Raw genomic sequence first — 15,918 nt, 5'->3', positions numbered from 1 at the left:
ATACACATAAAAACTCCACTAAATTCTCTACCATTTAAAAACTCACTCAAATCTCTAACAATTTAAATAGTTGAGTTATAACGATCCAAAAGCAAACAACTAAAAAAAACCTTAAGTAGATAATTACACTTTGTCTGGATAGAATTAAATTGCTTGCTAAATTAATATATTTAAATTTGTTTGTTGTCTGAAGTAGCATTTATTTATGAACATGCCGGCGAACCTAAAAGGTGCTGTTTGTCATTGCATTGAAATCAATTTTAATGCGTGTTAATAAGCGCTAATTGTTATTATATGACTTTCTGCAAGCGACGAAAACTCGAGAGATTTGTTTACGGCTTGTGTTGTGTTGTGCCGTATAAAATTCCGAACCTGGCAACCGTGTTTCGCGGCTGCTTGTTTTTATTTACTCGCCTCGCGTTGTGCTTAGTGTGTGAAGGTTAAAAGCGGCAACTAATTGACTTGAATTTAAGATGCACATACCTATCGATAATGGCGCACATTATTGCGGCTTAGTGGATTATCTTCCAGCGAACGCGCAAAGTTAGCACGAAAAAAAAACGAATGAATACGTTTTTCATTGAAACGTTCTTCGTTCTTACACTTAGTTTTTCACTTTATACAGCTGTCGCTCTTCATTAACCCGCGCAATTAGCATAAATTAATTAGTGAAGGTAAAAATACGCACGATTCTGTCTTGTTTGCATTTGTTGCAAGCGTTTTTATCTTCGGATGTTAGAAAAATAAATTAAAACCGTGAATTTTTCCACACCCTATGGCTGCACATTGAGCTTAATTAAACATTCGTGCAATTCATTGTTATTACACGGGTCACAAAGTCGGACTGTTAGTTTTACATGCGGTCCATTTCCTGTCCCATCAATTTAGCACACACACAGCGGGCGTTTGACGCGAACCTTGAGTTGATCACTCTCGAGCCTCTTCCTGTCTCATTGTTCTTACAAAATGATGATTTTTAATAGTCGCGGTGTAATAAAATGTTAAATGTGCGCACGGAAATTGTCCGAATGCTAAAAACTGTAGCGCACATGTTGCATTCGAGTATGAAATGCAATTCACGAAAACTACCAAAGTTTTGTACGTTTTACACGTGTGTAGTGAAACAAAAAAACAGCCATCACGACCATAAATGTCACGTATTTGTTGTTCGCTATGATTTACACAAGGCCGCCACCCACAATTTCGAACTGGTTGGCGGAGTGCACAAATAAAACGGCAGTATTTAATTAGGTGTAGAGATAAACCAATATTAAAGTTGATTGCGGACGGATTTCCCGAGATCATCACTTATTCAATGCGTGTAGTAGTTGTTTAGTGACATGAATGTAAAGTAGATTATTAAGAAACATTTAACGTGCAAGTTGAATGTATGAAATTAAAATTTTACATTTCATCAATGTTTGAATACCGATAGACCCCAACCATCTGGATTATCCGATAAAAAATGAAAAATGTTCGAGGAAAACTTCGTTTATTGTAAAAATTATTTCATAATTTACAAATATTTGCAATTTTATATCCCTAAAAGACGGTTATAAAAAAATTGCTGGTGCCTTCTTGTATCACTGCCCAGACAGCAGACAAAGTCGGCAAATCATCAAACGTTGTATGTTTACTTATAAAACTGATATACCATATCACAACTCATATTACCATGTCATATAACATGGTTGTTCATACATATTTGCTTGATACTGTCGTTCTCACACACATAACACGTTTGCAAAGACATAATGTCATTTTAAAATGTTTTCGAATGTTCAAAAAACTAAAAATTATGCAAATTTAATTCGTTGTTTCTATTTTTTGCAGGTGAGTTGTATTTTATTCCCGAAACGCTTACCGAAAACCTTAGAACAAGATGACAGAAACCAACAACAAATTCTATAGGTAATTACGATTTAGTTTTATTAATGCAACGGTAATAAAGTCGTCTTTATAGCGCGTATAAAAATGTCCAAAAGCAGAGACTTATTCTTCATTGCGCATTGGTCTCGGTACGTGTATCATTTGATTTATATTCAAATTTAATTATCGCGTGATTGCGGGATTTAATGCGACCTTCGCCGGTGATGTTCGCGAGGCGATTTGAAAAGATGTTTTTATGGGTGAATTTTTCATGCTTCAGCGTAAACGGACATTAAAATATTATATTTTCTATTATTATTCACAAATTAAAGCCTGTAGGTGTTAAATAGATTCAAAATGTACTAAAAAGTATTTAAAAACTAAATAAAAAGTCTTACCTTTCCGTTTCGATAACGAATTATCCAACATTATCTGAAAATACAATACCGAATAAATGTTAGTTCATTTGTTGGATATTGTGTGATAGAGGAATTTACAATTCAGTATAGTATAAATAAATACACTGCGATAAATCTTCGCCGAAGAAATTTAGTTTCGGTTGCTAGCGCGTTAGCTTGTCGAAATCAATCTTGACATGCTTGGCGTCGGGCGTACAGAATGCGTGAAGAATGTTCGTCGAATATTTCAAGTTAAATGTGTACGCGTTGTGTACAAACATACGCAAAACAAAATTCTACAAAACGAAAATTTACTACGTCTGGAGAAATTGATTTTGCCTTTGCATATTAAAAATGACCATTATAAATATTATAAACCTTAATTTTTATTACTCAACAAATTTGTCAGACTTTTAACATTATTTATCTATAATTTAAGTAGCTTTAACTGGTTTGTATAGAAATCAACCGCTCGTAATTAAAACCAATTCTTCGCGTCTTCGTTTTAATGCTAAGCAGATTCGATCACGTTTTCAACAATTTCGTGATTTTAATATAAATGAGGTAATTAGTTATTACAAGTAAAGTGAATTTGTGTCATGGTTTAGCGGTACATACTTCTGATTACATTTTGCATATTTTTATATTTAGAAGAAAGTTTCAACATTCTTCGAAAATTAAAAATAGAAAAACCACGAAAAAAATAAAAACGTAACTTGATAACTGCATTACGATTGTGCAACGTTTAAGCTGTCTATGAAATCAAACACGAGTTGCGACATTCAATTAACACCCGCTGGTTGATTTGTGCGATTGAGACACGTCTTGTTTTAGTAAAAATCGTTAAAACTCAAAAATCACATCAGATGCACATCAACACAGTAATTTAATATCTTTGTCACGCTTAGGAGAGTTAATTAATCAATAAATACGTTTTTTATCTTGACGATTGGAATCTTTGTCTCTTGAAGATTGCTTAAAGTGGCTCAACGGAATTTAGTGAGTTGTAAATAGAGAAGTTTATTGCTTATTGACGAATTACTACCGTCCATCAACGCTGTGTGTGTGCACGTGTGTGATGTACGCAGCTTTGAAGTAGAGAGTTTTTTAAATTTTATTTTATTAAACTGTTGGCAGCCATCAACGCGTCAGTTGCACAAGGTCCATCCGTTTTATAAATTCGGGTATATTAGTGAATAGATAAAATTACGCGATGATAAATTGATGATGGTTTAGATGAATAAATGATTTAACTTTGATAAATTGAAGTTGATTTTATTTTTGAATAGCGAAATGTGTCAATATCATAATATTTTTAATTCTTTGTTTGAAATAATTTGAATAATTTGTTTGTTTCGCGTATTTATTACATGTTTTTAACAATTTACTGCTGCTGAGTAAACAAATTTATTTAAAACTTGTAATTTTTAGCAAAATGCAACTTTTACACCTTAAATTTGTTAGTTTACTTAATAATTCTTTGAATACAAAATTATTTTATGTAAAAATTTTCAATTTCCGAGTGAAAAGTGAAAAAATAATTTTTTGAAAAATCTTTAAACTTTGAATATAAAAGCAACATCTGCAACTAATTATTATTATTTATCATAATAATATTTTCTGCATCAGTAATTTTACATACTAGTACACTGTTTGCGTGGGCGCGGATTGATTTAAATAATTCCTTCGAAAAACGAGAAACACGTGTAGTACTGCCATACCACAACTCCGAGATGGCGATGTCATTTCGAATGATTTACGCTCCACGTCCAATTGTAAATATTATTACATTAATCCGATGATAATTATATTGAATTTTCCATTGACCCAATTACGATTCGTCGCATTGTTTACGCGGCGATTTATGCGTTTTTCTCGAAAGTTAGACAATAAAAATTTTAAAAGAAACATGGGTGTAGTTCGTGTGTAATTATTATTGTTGGTGCCGCAATGTCCCGCGTGTTTCCAGGGTTGGCAAATAGCACACAGCAGTGCGCGCGCCAGTGTGCGACGGCCATTAACATTAAGCAAACAACACGTAGCGCCGCCGCAGCCGCCGCCGCGCATGGTAATTGAAACCGGCGGACGAAATTTTAATAGGCGCGCTGCTCCCTATTCCACACGCGCGTATATTATACACACACACTGGATGCGAGAGGCTAGGCTAGGCGCTAGCAAATTTCATTAGCAATAAACACGCGATCCTTAAGTTGGTCGCGCGCGTATGCCGATCGAACAGGGATGTATCAACACGTATTTAGAGGTGAGACGTATGTGTGGTGGACGCACCGGCGACGAGCGACAATAATAAATTGAAACTTGCACGTTTAACGACTTCCATGGCACCGTAATACTGAATTAGAACTTTTTATTTTCCCATTCAAAGCTTTGACGAGGGATTTAATTAATGTCTAGGTCTAGGTAATGGTCATTTACTGATTAAAATATATGCACAGGTTTCAATTATGCCTCTCGTAAAAGTTTTGCAACTCCAAATTACACCAGAAATTTATTTTCTTTAGTTTTTGCAAGTCTTTTAAATTACAATTGTTAATTTTCATTACACGGCTGTAATCTTGGTTGCAGATCTTCTGCGTCAAGTTGAGCAGGGTTGCCATTTAGTCTTTGTCACTAAACCGACCATAACCTAATTTTTAACGATTTTTTTATGCAAAACTTTCTGAACATGACAAAATAAAAGTATTGCGCAAAATATGAACAAGTACGTGACACTCCGTCATTGGTTACGGAGCCCACAATATGACTCAAAGGGTGTGTTTGTTTAAAAAACGTACTCGTCCGCAATTTTTCATATTTCACCGTAATTTCAACAGCAATAAATCTTTCGTGAATAAAATAAACTAAAAGACAAAATGAAATTTTTATTGCGCTGCGCCTTTCTGTCAAACGCATTAAGACACCCTATAAGTACGTCGCTTTATGATGTTAATCTGATATATCCACTTCTTTATCAATGATAAAAACGCGCAAAACTTTCGACTTATTATGCGCGCCGAGAAACCGGTACACACGCATTTAGTGCCCATCCTTAAAAAAGCGCTCCCAGTCATAACAATCGCGTTCGCGAGCGCGGATAAAACCCCAAATATGAATGCGAATGTAAACAAAAATGTCGCCAACCAGCGACGACCGACGGACCAGCCCACGGTAGTTTCAAGAATCCGCACACACACACACACACACACCTAACCGCAGTAAATAAACTCTCCAGCAAAGAAATGGGAATGGAAGCACACCGAGCGCAGCGCATTTGGCCAATTTTGTAATGTAATTCGGTTTCTGCGCGAGAGGACGAAACGCGAACCCGAAACCGAGTACCAGTTTCGTCGTTTTGATGACTTCGCGGCTCCGACGCGCTCGTCGCGGTCCTAAAGTGTGCCTCGCATCATTTTTGCCTTCCAGTGTATTTATTGTGCGCTTGGAATGAAAAAAAAGTTTTCAAAAAATACTCTGTGATTATATCCACATATTGATACATCTGGTAAGCAACCAACTAAATTATTAGCATTTATCTTATCAGTAGTGCATTTTTACGAAATGAAATATATATATTTTTTTAAATAACAAAGTGCACAAAAACAACAATTGCTGTATTCTACAGTTTACACCCACGTTAAGTCACAAGTTATGCGTGTAGTCGTCTTTTTCTTCGACGATGTGAAACCGCGTGAAACTGAAAACCTTGACCTCTTAATCCAATGATTTCCAGCGTTTAATTATTACTTCAACGCACACTTAAACGAAACAGTGCGCTACGTACCAAGTACGTGCTCTGCACAAGTGTTTTTTTAGAAAATATTTTTATGAAGATGAAATTAATCAAAGGACAGATGATTTTTTTTTCATGTGGCACACTTTACAGTATAATTCCAAGATTGAATTTAAAAAAACAAAAACAAAAAATGGCTGCGCTGTCAAACTGTCATAATTAAATATCTGTCATTCGGCTGTCAAATGTCATATTCTTTACTTTCAACCTTAACCTAACTTTTGTGCTAAAAACTTCAAATTAAGCGTGTTAATAGCAATTTTTTAAACCTTAAAAAATAGAACAAGTTAATATTATGCAATTCTTTTTCTTTGTAACATTTAAACAATAAATCACGACTCCGCCTTGACGATGAGACAACGTGAGTTACTCGCGTGCTTTTCTTTCGTTGACAATATTCATAAATTTAATTAAATTAACCCGTTTGCTCAACACACAAAACTTCAAATTTCAAATAGCGATTATCATAAAACCGTAGCGCAGGAGAAATTTACATAAATTAACATTTATCAACTCTTCCTGTCAAGAGCCTCGCCGAATGAATTCACAATCTGTATGTGTGTATGTGTGACAATTTTAATTTTGAAACGATGATGAATTTCATATTGCAACGCATCTCAGCAGCCCAGCGCAATAAAGTCTCTGGAATTTTTGATCTATTGTACGTATTGTGCGCCTGAAACGAAAACATGTTTGATTCATACGGCACGCAGCACGTGCTTGAATTCTAATTTCTACTCGGTTTGTGTACCAACATGGACTTGAAAGTGAGTTGTGCTTGCTATACATAGAAATGCCATAATACAACATAAAAATAACAATAATTAAAAACTTATACATTATTTATAAATTTGTGTGCGCTGTGCGTCTTTTTTTAAATTTCATTTTATTTCTCTCGAAACGAAATGTAAATTTAATTCTTTTCTGTTAGACATGGTTTTGCAACGAGCAATATCGACGCGTCGATTGGAATTTATTAATTAGTTTTTATATCTAATTGAATGGATAATGTAAACCGCAAGGACCCTATAATTAGCGACAATTATAGAAAACCTGCGTGTTTCTTCTTCAATTGAATGAAATTTATTCAAACAAACAAAAACAATTGCAACACTGTTATTTATGAGCAAGTTATTGACAGGATTTTATATTTTATTAGTCCTATAATTAAATAACTCAACAATGTTGTTGTTTATTTGAATTTATTTTCATTTTGACCACGAATTTAAGCTCTTTTTAGAGACATTTATGGAATTGTGTACTACGCACTAATCCTACAAATGTTTAACACTTATTACGTTTAACTATTTAACACTATTAGTAAATAATATGCGCCTATTTTTCATACGTCTTTGTTGTAAATTTAACCAGACTGCATGCATGCACGCTTAATCTTAGTTTTGACTATAACTAAGTATTTGTTATTATGTCAACACGCGTTTCTGCTTAACACGAACAATTACAACCAATGTGTTTACACAGTGCGAAATTGAGCGCAGAGTTTGGATGTGGAATATCAGTTGTTATGCAGATTGGTGGTGTGCATGCGTTTACCTAGAAAATGCGATTGTTGTGTCAAAATCGCTCGCGACTTTTATCTTTACGACTGGTGGTCGTTAAGTTCCAAACAATAGAAAACGTTTTATATGGTGAACTGATTTATTTGAGGGAGAAAAGATTGACATGTTAAAACACGCTGAATTAATTGGTGCATTGTGTAAGTCTAACAAGTTATGACTTGCGAAAATTTTACACTCACCTGCGCGCTGAATGCAATCTGATCTCATTCTAGGGCACTATATCACGATGTACTATTAATTTTCAGCCCGGATTACCCATAAATAGGAAATATTTGCGATAAATTGTTAACAACTCACGAACAATCACGCATAAACGCATGATTGATTTGTAGGTTATGTAAGCGCGGTAGTACGGGTTGCGGTCACCTTGGACGGCGCATACGGTTGCTGCAGGAACTAAACTCGCAAATCAAACAAAACAAAAAGACAAATTGACTGATTGTCAAGAAATATTGTCGACAAATAGCATTTGCAATTACTCTTGTAGAGTTAGAACTTATAACGATACATGACACATGTATTTTTACTTGTTTAAAGTCATATGAAGAAAAAACTTATGTTTTCAGGCAGATTGACAATCAAATGTTTTCCTTTTGTAATAAAAAGCAGGTAAAACATTACAATTGCTGTTTTTGAAAATAACAACATAAAATGCATTTGGCAAATGAGTAACTTTATACATTACTAATTATTCCTCAATGAATACTATAAAATATCAATAAAACGTTCCTGACTCATTGAAATGAACAAAACAATCAATTGAAACAGTGCTGCCAACACACTTTTCTTCCAGAATGTTAAGATTACTCAAAACTACGCTTCAAAAGACTATTATTAATACAAATTAGAGTCATTGGTTTATAATTTCCAAACTTTTCAACCGCAACCATTTTATGATTCCGACTAAACGGTCAAGCATCGTGTTTGAGTAAAGTTGGTGTGTGCGTACACATAATTTGAACAGGATGTGGCAATTTAGTATGGACAACCCATACATGTACTACTACTACAAATTTCTGACATTACTTTTAACACCCATACATGTACAGTGATGGCACGCAGCGTTTGAATTAATAATTGTGAGCGCCACCATTAACTGTAATTATCGTTAATGCGTTCGCACTATACATATATGTTTTAATTCATTTTTCTAGTTTAATTTTAATAGCATTTATATAGTTATACTGTCGGTTAGGCATAAAACTCTAAAATTTCATAATTGTTAATAAATAATGGAAGAAATGTTAATTTGGTAGTTAAATCATGCAATAAACAAAGTTTTGTAGTTTTTTAAGTGGTTATGCATAGAATAAGGTAAAATAATGTAGTATTATATTCACCAAAGGTTGAAAAGCAGATATAACAGCTGGAAAACTGAAAATTCTGCTGTAGAATGGTGTTTTGTGAAAAATATTTGAATTGTGCTGGAAATTTCCACACTTTGGCAGTAAATACCAGATATTCACTGATCATTTCAAATCTACAATAAATCTGCATTAATATTGTTCACTAGATGTATTATTTACTTACTATATTGGAGGAATCATAAAGAAATACGCACAAATTATTCAAATTACTAGCAGAACAACTAAAAGTTGTCATAACCTCACTTTTTCATAACTGACTTGAACCGGATTATGTATATATAGGTATATGCAACACATATTGCTTGTTTTGTTTTAATTTTCTAAATTTAATAAACAAACACATTAATTTATAGATCTTATCTAGTTTTAATTTCAAACCGAATCGTGACCCATTAATTACGAAGCCATTAATTCATATGCGTTAATTAAAACTAGTTAAAGAAAGCCAAAAGAAACAGAAACAGATTATCGTGAACATTGAAAGAATGTGCGCAATGCGCATGTGTTTATTGTACCAAAGCCACATTTGTAAATATTAATCGCATCAAACAGGATCGAACACAAAGCCACGCAGGATATTTACACATACATGATTTATGATTTTAACCAAGTGCTAGCGGTTTTTACTTAAGATCGAGATTTTTGGGTGGGTTGTTATAAATTTAGACGAAATATAAAGCGCTTGTTGTGTCCACGATGCGCGCTTTTTTTCTCTGCGCGACCATACTGTATAGAAAACATCCGTGGGAGCGACAAACACATGAGAAAAACCGAAAAATATAAAACATGTGTTCTCAATAAGTAGGTTTTTATATGTCACAATGAAAATGCATTTAGTTTCATATATCTCATAAATATTTCGTCTATATTTATTCAAAACACAACACTGCTTAATTATTTTAACAGAAACAACAAAATTCGTGTCCGTAGATGTTAATTTTTTTTTATTATTTAACATTTTATGGAACACAAGAGTTTTGGGATTTGGTCGGAGTCTGTTTCGCTTGTTTATGTAACAACTTTGTTAGCGAGACCAGCTGCGACCCTGAAATTCACTTAAAACTTTTCGCAAACACAAAACACATATCTTTCATCTTCTATTTCGATGCATTCCAGAAGAGATTGTTTAGTTTTTAGTTAAAACTGTTTCCAACGACTCGGATTAAATTCGTGCGCGGAATTTATGCGCAATAGCAAGACGCAAGGTAAAAAATGGGGTGTTTATATTTACTTTGCGATAATCAAAAGAATGAAACGCACAGAATACAAATCATTTATCACATTGAGCAGATAAAACGCCGGCGGGTGAAAGATATAATGCGCTACGAACGCAATCGAATTAAAATAGGTATGTAATAAATGTCGTCCCACTTTGTGGACAGAAGACATTTATTTTATTAAATACACGCTGCAATCATTTATTCTGCTCACGAAACTAATCACACAAATCTTTCCAGCGTAAACAAGTCGTAACCAAATATTCGTCACGTCAAGTGTTGAATTGTTGAATATCGAAACATGGCAATAAATAAAAGTGTCTTTGTTGTCAGGATGAAATCGTTCTTACATTACTCGACTTGACATCAACTTGCATTAAATTAAATAATCTTATTTTTGTCAATGTAATGTGGGTGTCTTTACATTGCACCCAAACGCCTCCACCGATTTTAAAATGTCGATTTTGTTTGCTTTCAGAAAGCTTGCACCTGTTAAACAAAAGGAATTCATCCGCCCAACTGAACGAAGAAGATTGCAATCCAGTTGTAGTGCTGCAACAAGACGAACTTTATAATAAACAGACGTACTACTTAATTTAGTTATTATGCATATCATGCATAACTTGGATACCAGCACGGCGATGGCGGCGGCGGCGTCGAACAACTCAGCGACGCCACGCACTCCAGAAATCGTCAACTCATTGATCGCCATGACAAACCCGCTGGACTTCATGTGCGGCGGTGATAACAACGGCATCAATTACGGAGCCACGTCGATGAAGCGCTTTTATGCGAATAGCGCTTCCAGTGATTCGAACAGCTCCAGCTCCAGCCAGGAGTCGCGCACTGGCGGCGGCCATCATATACGCATCAATGCCTTCCCACCGACGCCTGCACCGAGCATCCAGCAGACGTGCTCGCAGCTCATCAAAGCCGGACTCAAACTATCGATCGAGCAGAAACGAAAACTGCAAAGCGACAACGAGGATCTAGTCGATCTCAACAAGATCAAGCGGATCAAGAGAAACGAAAGTGAATCCGAAGAGGACAAACAGAGTAGCATACTTGGGGTATGTATATACACTTCTAACCTAACACAAACATAACCTTACTTTTAGTTTACTTTTATTTCGTTTAATATACTTCAGACACTGATCACGTTTACGAGCTCTCCTAGTTTTAACTATCCGGCAAACACACCCACACCATTGTTTGCCATATGCGTAAATCTTAAACATTAACACCGAACAAAAGGCCGAAGACGAACGCCGCGAAGCATGAAGCATATAGACTCGTGGACATAAAACCCGAAACGTGTCACTCATTCGAAATTAGTTCTTTTGTTTCAACGCAGACACTCGACATGCATTGAACTTTCATTGTGCCAATTTGGTTGATGCAAAGTTGAGGAGTTGACGTTTGAGTAGGCACCGCAGGTACATAGGGCAGACGTCAAAACAAATCAATAAAGAATCGTAACAATTATTGCTCTGAACTAGATTGGCCGCGTTTGAAAATGCTGCGATTGACCTTCTGGCTGACTTTACAAAGTGTAAAAAAGTAATTGTATTAAATGGATAGATATTTATGTTCAACACACGCTTCCACTGAATGTTTTTTACTACTCCATCACTGCCCACACGTTAAAAAACACAACTCGGGTATTGTGTATGCGGCTAATCGTAATTCATTGCAAATGAATTTTGAACAATACTAGGTGTTATGTAAGGCGACGCGATAAACAGGACACGTTTTTGTTCGATTGGCGCGGCGCCAACAACCTGTAGCTTGCTTGTACCCGTATGAATGTCTTTGAACGCGCTGCCAAGTGCGATGCGCCATTGCATATATCAATCATACTCATTTTGGTCTTGTGTGTGTTTTAGTTGACACCTGAGGACGAAGAGCGACGCCGTCGCCGACGTGAGCGCAACAAGATCGCTGCGACAAAGTGCCGCTTGAAGAAGCGCGAGCGCACCGCGAATCTCATCCAGGAGGCCGAAGTACTCGAATCGTCCAATGTTGAATTCAAGGCACAATTTTCGGCGCTCAAAACGGAAAAGTTGCGCTTGGAGGAAATACTACGCCAGCATAAGCTGTCCTGTTCCAAAGAGCAGGATTCCGCGTATAATCGCCTGCCGCCAATGCACTCGATCGAAACGACAAGTAATCACCATTCCTACAGTCGTCCGCCGACGTCCACGGTGGACACGAACGACTCCTGCTATCATCACCAGCAAGCGAATCAATTGGACTTCGATTCGACGCAAATGTACAACACCTTGCAGTACAAAACGCCTAGTATAATCGTCGAGTCCGTCAACGACGACGATTATCCCAGTTTGACGGATCTGGATAATCCAAACGACACTAGCTACGGCTACAATTACGGACAGAATCAAAACTACAGCTTGGATGGCTGCATGGCCTAACAGTGTCTAGATATTAAACACTCACAGAGTTTTAACATTTGTTATACCGTTTTTAATTTTCATATTTTAATCGTGGTCGACTCGGATATAATGATATATAGTAAAGCGCGCTTTAGATCTTGAATCTATGAATCTCCCAAATGCTTTGAAAAGTGTCTCCGTTGCTAGCGCAATGTAAATTTTCAAATGCGCATTCGGGAAATTCGAAATACCTGAATTAATTTTAAATTTTAGCCAAGGAGGGTGTGTAAATCTTATTCTATTAATCTGTTTGTGTCAATTTGAGGTTAGAACAGTTGCAAGTCACGAATTTATTGATGTAAATTCGATTTTTGCTTAGTATAGATGTTGGTTTAACCTCAAATGCACCCCCATTTTAAAAGGTTGTCTTTCTTTGTTTCTTCGAGCATTCCAAGCATGATTTGTAGGAGTTTTAATGATGTATACAATCAAACTGAAAGATAGTATTGTTTTTGAATTCTGTTTTTAACTGCCAAATTGTTTATCTCAGCTGTACGCAACGCTTTTGATGTGTACATACATGATATCGAACAGATTGGCGCTACGATTTTGATTTGAAACTTGATGCCTCTAATCTATATCGTGTGAGATTGAGATTGAGATGATGCAGAACTTTGTTACTTAAGCAATTTATAGAGATTTGTATAAATTCGCTTTAAGAGGCAAAACCAGTCGCACAATTTTTGACTATTTGGTGCGACTCTTTGTTGCGAGGAGAAAAAAATGAGCATGAAAACTAAAATGTAGACATTTGCACTATCCTACTCATATATTTTTATAAGCGCTTTCTGCCACACGTAATTAAAGCGGATCCCTGTGCCTTATTGTTGACTTTCATTAAATATTTTATACTTTGTAAGCAATAGAATGGCATTAGTTGTATATGTATATAAAAGAACTAACTTTTCACACAATTCCATTCGTGAAAAGCAAACACTAACAAGATGAGATCAAAAAGAGATTCGAACGTGAAGATTGATGCAGATTAAGAACAAATTACATGCACAATAAGTACATACGTTGTTAATTAATTATAAATATTAATGAATTTGTGATATATCTATTAAGAGATGAGATGGCTTAACGACAGAAAATGTAACCAGCATTTCTATTTTTATTAAAAGATGCCAGGATTGGGTAGATGACGAAGTGATTCTGTTTTGTTCAATGACAAATATTTTTTTTATATAAAAATCAACACGAAAAATTGCAAGAGAGAATTTTGATGGGATGTATACAGAGAAAAACTTAAAGTTGTGAACATATTTCAAATATTAACGAAGTTGATACTTGGTGCTGCACGGATTTTACTCGATACGTGTCTAAAATAGATTTTATTGTTACCACATGCAGAGAATTTCAAGTCAGATATATATTAATTGTCGCAATTACCAATTTGTTTATATAAATATTATGAAAATTTGATTCAACACTTGTTACCTGTAGTTTTATTTCCACTTTACGGGTGAATAACGCATGTTTAATTCATTTTACCATTGTTTTCAATATTTTTTGTATAAAATTGCTGTTATAACTTTGTATAAATCATTTTAAATTGTATTATACCATCATATTTAATTTATATTGTATATTTTGTATTTTGCAAATGATATTGTGCCTATAATTTCTTTCATTTTCATTCTGTTGTATTGACTTCACTTTCATTTAAAGATAATGTCGTCAAAATTATATTCAATACACAATCAAATTTTTAAATTGCCTTCTTTATTTAGTTCCAGTGATAAACGCACATGAAATTAGATATGTGAGTATCAACAATTATTTGCCGTGTTGGTAAATAAAGGTAAAAAAATATTATACTGCATTGTGTGATAGGCAACCAACCTTGCACATTAACTTACTTAAAAGATGGTGGCTAGAAACGTTTAATAATCATATCATCATCAAATCATTGATTTTATTCTGTTAACAAATACTTTAATCTAGATTTTATACCAGTCATATTATATGTAAACCTTTTAATTGTTTATTTTAACCTAAAATTTAACCCAACTTCTAAAATTAGCCGCTAAAGTTTCATTTTTATGATTCCAACGTGTTTTAATTCTGCATATAGAATTGTTTCATGTATTATTATTCAAGTACAAACATGACTATTCATAAACAGAACTAGTTTTTTTACATTCTCGCTGTTATTACCTCTTTAATCAGTGTTACAATGTCACATTCAAGAAATTTATCATGTTCAGATCTACAGATCCAGAAATCAAACAATTGAAAACAAATTATCCACCAAATATTCCATGAACACCTAATTTGTATTAAATTTAAATATCCTTACCATCATTATCTACTTAGACTGGTTATTACAAAACTATTAGTTCCTACACATTAAGAGTTAATCTATCTTAATTTTAATATTACTTTTGAGGATTACTTGTAACCTGGCCATTACCATTGTGGAATAAATAAATACTGTGTTCTTTAGATTACATATAAAATTTTATTTTTGCTGATAAATAAATTCAACACTTATATCAATATTATGAAAATATAGTGGAACAAAGATGAAGAATTCACCAAATGATATAGAAAAACACATTGTATTCAACACAAGATTGCTTTTTATAGGTATATATAGAAATAAGTTAATTTTAAGTATTTATGATCCAACAATGATATTGTTGATAGGTATATGGATGAGTTTAACAAAGAAGCCAATGAATCCCATGATGCAGAAGCCAATAGCAGTGGCAATTGCAATCTTCTGGAATTCTAAACAGATACAAAACATAATTATTATCACCAATCACTTCACAATCATGCAAGACATGCAGTATGTGTATTAAAAATAACCAAAAATATCTGTACCTTTTCGGTCGGGTTTTGTGCATCGCTTGACTAATCTGATGGAGTCTTTGATGAAATATTGGCAGGGCTGAAGGGTGCTCCTAATCTGGTCCATGTTGATAATCTAATTAATGAAATAAAACATATTTAGTTTCAACCCGAACAGATACCGTTAGTTGAATGAATTTGTGTAGAAATGGTTTACTGCGTTTCAATATTTGTGACTTACGTGGATTGGGTTTTGAGTTGATATAAATATAATTCAAGCTTGGCAGGAGCGAACAATTTTCGTGACGGCTGTGCAATTGCAAGTCGACTGAACGAAAAATCACCAACACGTTACCCGTCAACCGGGCCAAGCGTCACTTTGCAAGCGGTGTTGGAATCGCCACGATGGCAACACGCGCGTGACGTGTTCGACGAACTTCTCCTT

General features: G+C 34.7%; 2 protein-coding genes across 6 annotated transcripts in view; one reads left to right on the top strand and one right to left on the bottom strand.

Annotated features, from left to right (window-relative positions):
• Atf3 (Activating transcription factor 3) overlaps nucleotides 1-14,390 on the top strand; it is a 28,046-nt gene extending 13,656 nt beyond the window's left edge. For 2 of the 5 annotated variants that reach the window (XM_065303678.1, XM_065303679.1), the window contains exons 2-3: nucleotides 10,704-11,291; nucleotides 12,108-14,390. In XM_065303678.1, the coding sequence (XP_065159750.1) occupies nucleotides 10,827-11,291; nucleotides 12,108-12,653 (1,011 nt within the window). In that variant the 5' untranslated portion in view covers nucleotides 10,704-10,826 and the 3' untranslated portion in view covers nucleotides 12,654-14,390. Of the gene's footprint in view, nucleotides 1-1,833; nucleotides 1,912-10,699; nucleotides 11,292-12,107 lie in introns of all 5 variants that reach the window. The other 3 variants (XM_065303675.1, XM_065303676.1, XM_065303677.1) reach the window with 2 other exon arrangements.
• Nucleotides 14,391-15,115: 725 nt separating this feature from the next.
• LOC135792889 (protein transport protein Sec61 subunit gamma) lies at nucleotides 15,116-15,911 on the bottom strand. Its single transcript, XM_065303680.1, has 3 exons — nucleotides 15,715-15,911; nucleotides 15,507-15,609; nucleotides 15,116-15,410 (listed from the first exon to the last, which is right to left on the bottom strand). Exons 2-3 carry the CDS (start codon nucleotides 15,598-15,600, stop codon nucleotides 15,298-15,300), a joined length of 207 nt encoding a protein of 68 aa, XP_065159752.1. The 5' UTR covers nucleotides 15,601-15,609; nucleotides 15,715-15,911; the 3' UTR covers nucleotides 15,116-15,297.
• Between the last annotated feature and the right edge of the window lie 7 nt (nucleotides 15,912-15,918).

Source organism: Atheta coriaria, unplaced genomic scaffold, assembly GCF_025399875.1.
Source record: "Atheta coriaria isolate IRGN ID8LTWV9N9 unplaced genomic scaffold, Caltech_Dcor_3.1 hic_scaffold_5_pilon, whole genome shotgun sequence".
NCBI lineage: Eukaryota > Metazoa > Arthropoda > Insecta > Coleoptera > Staphylinidae > Dalotia > Dalotia coriaria.
The sequence above is the reverse complement of the archived record's forward strand: the minus strand, read 5'-3'. Positions and strand labels throughout refer to the sequence as shown.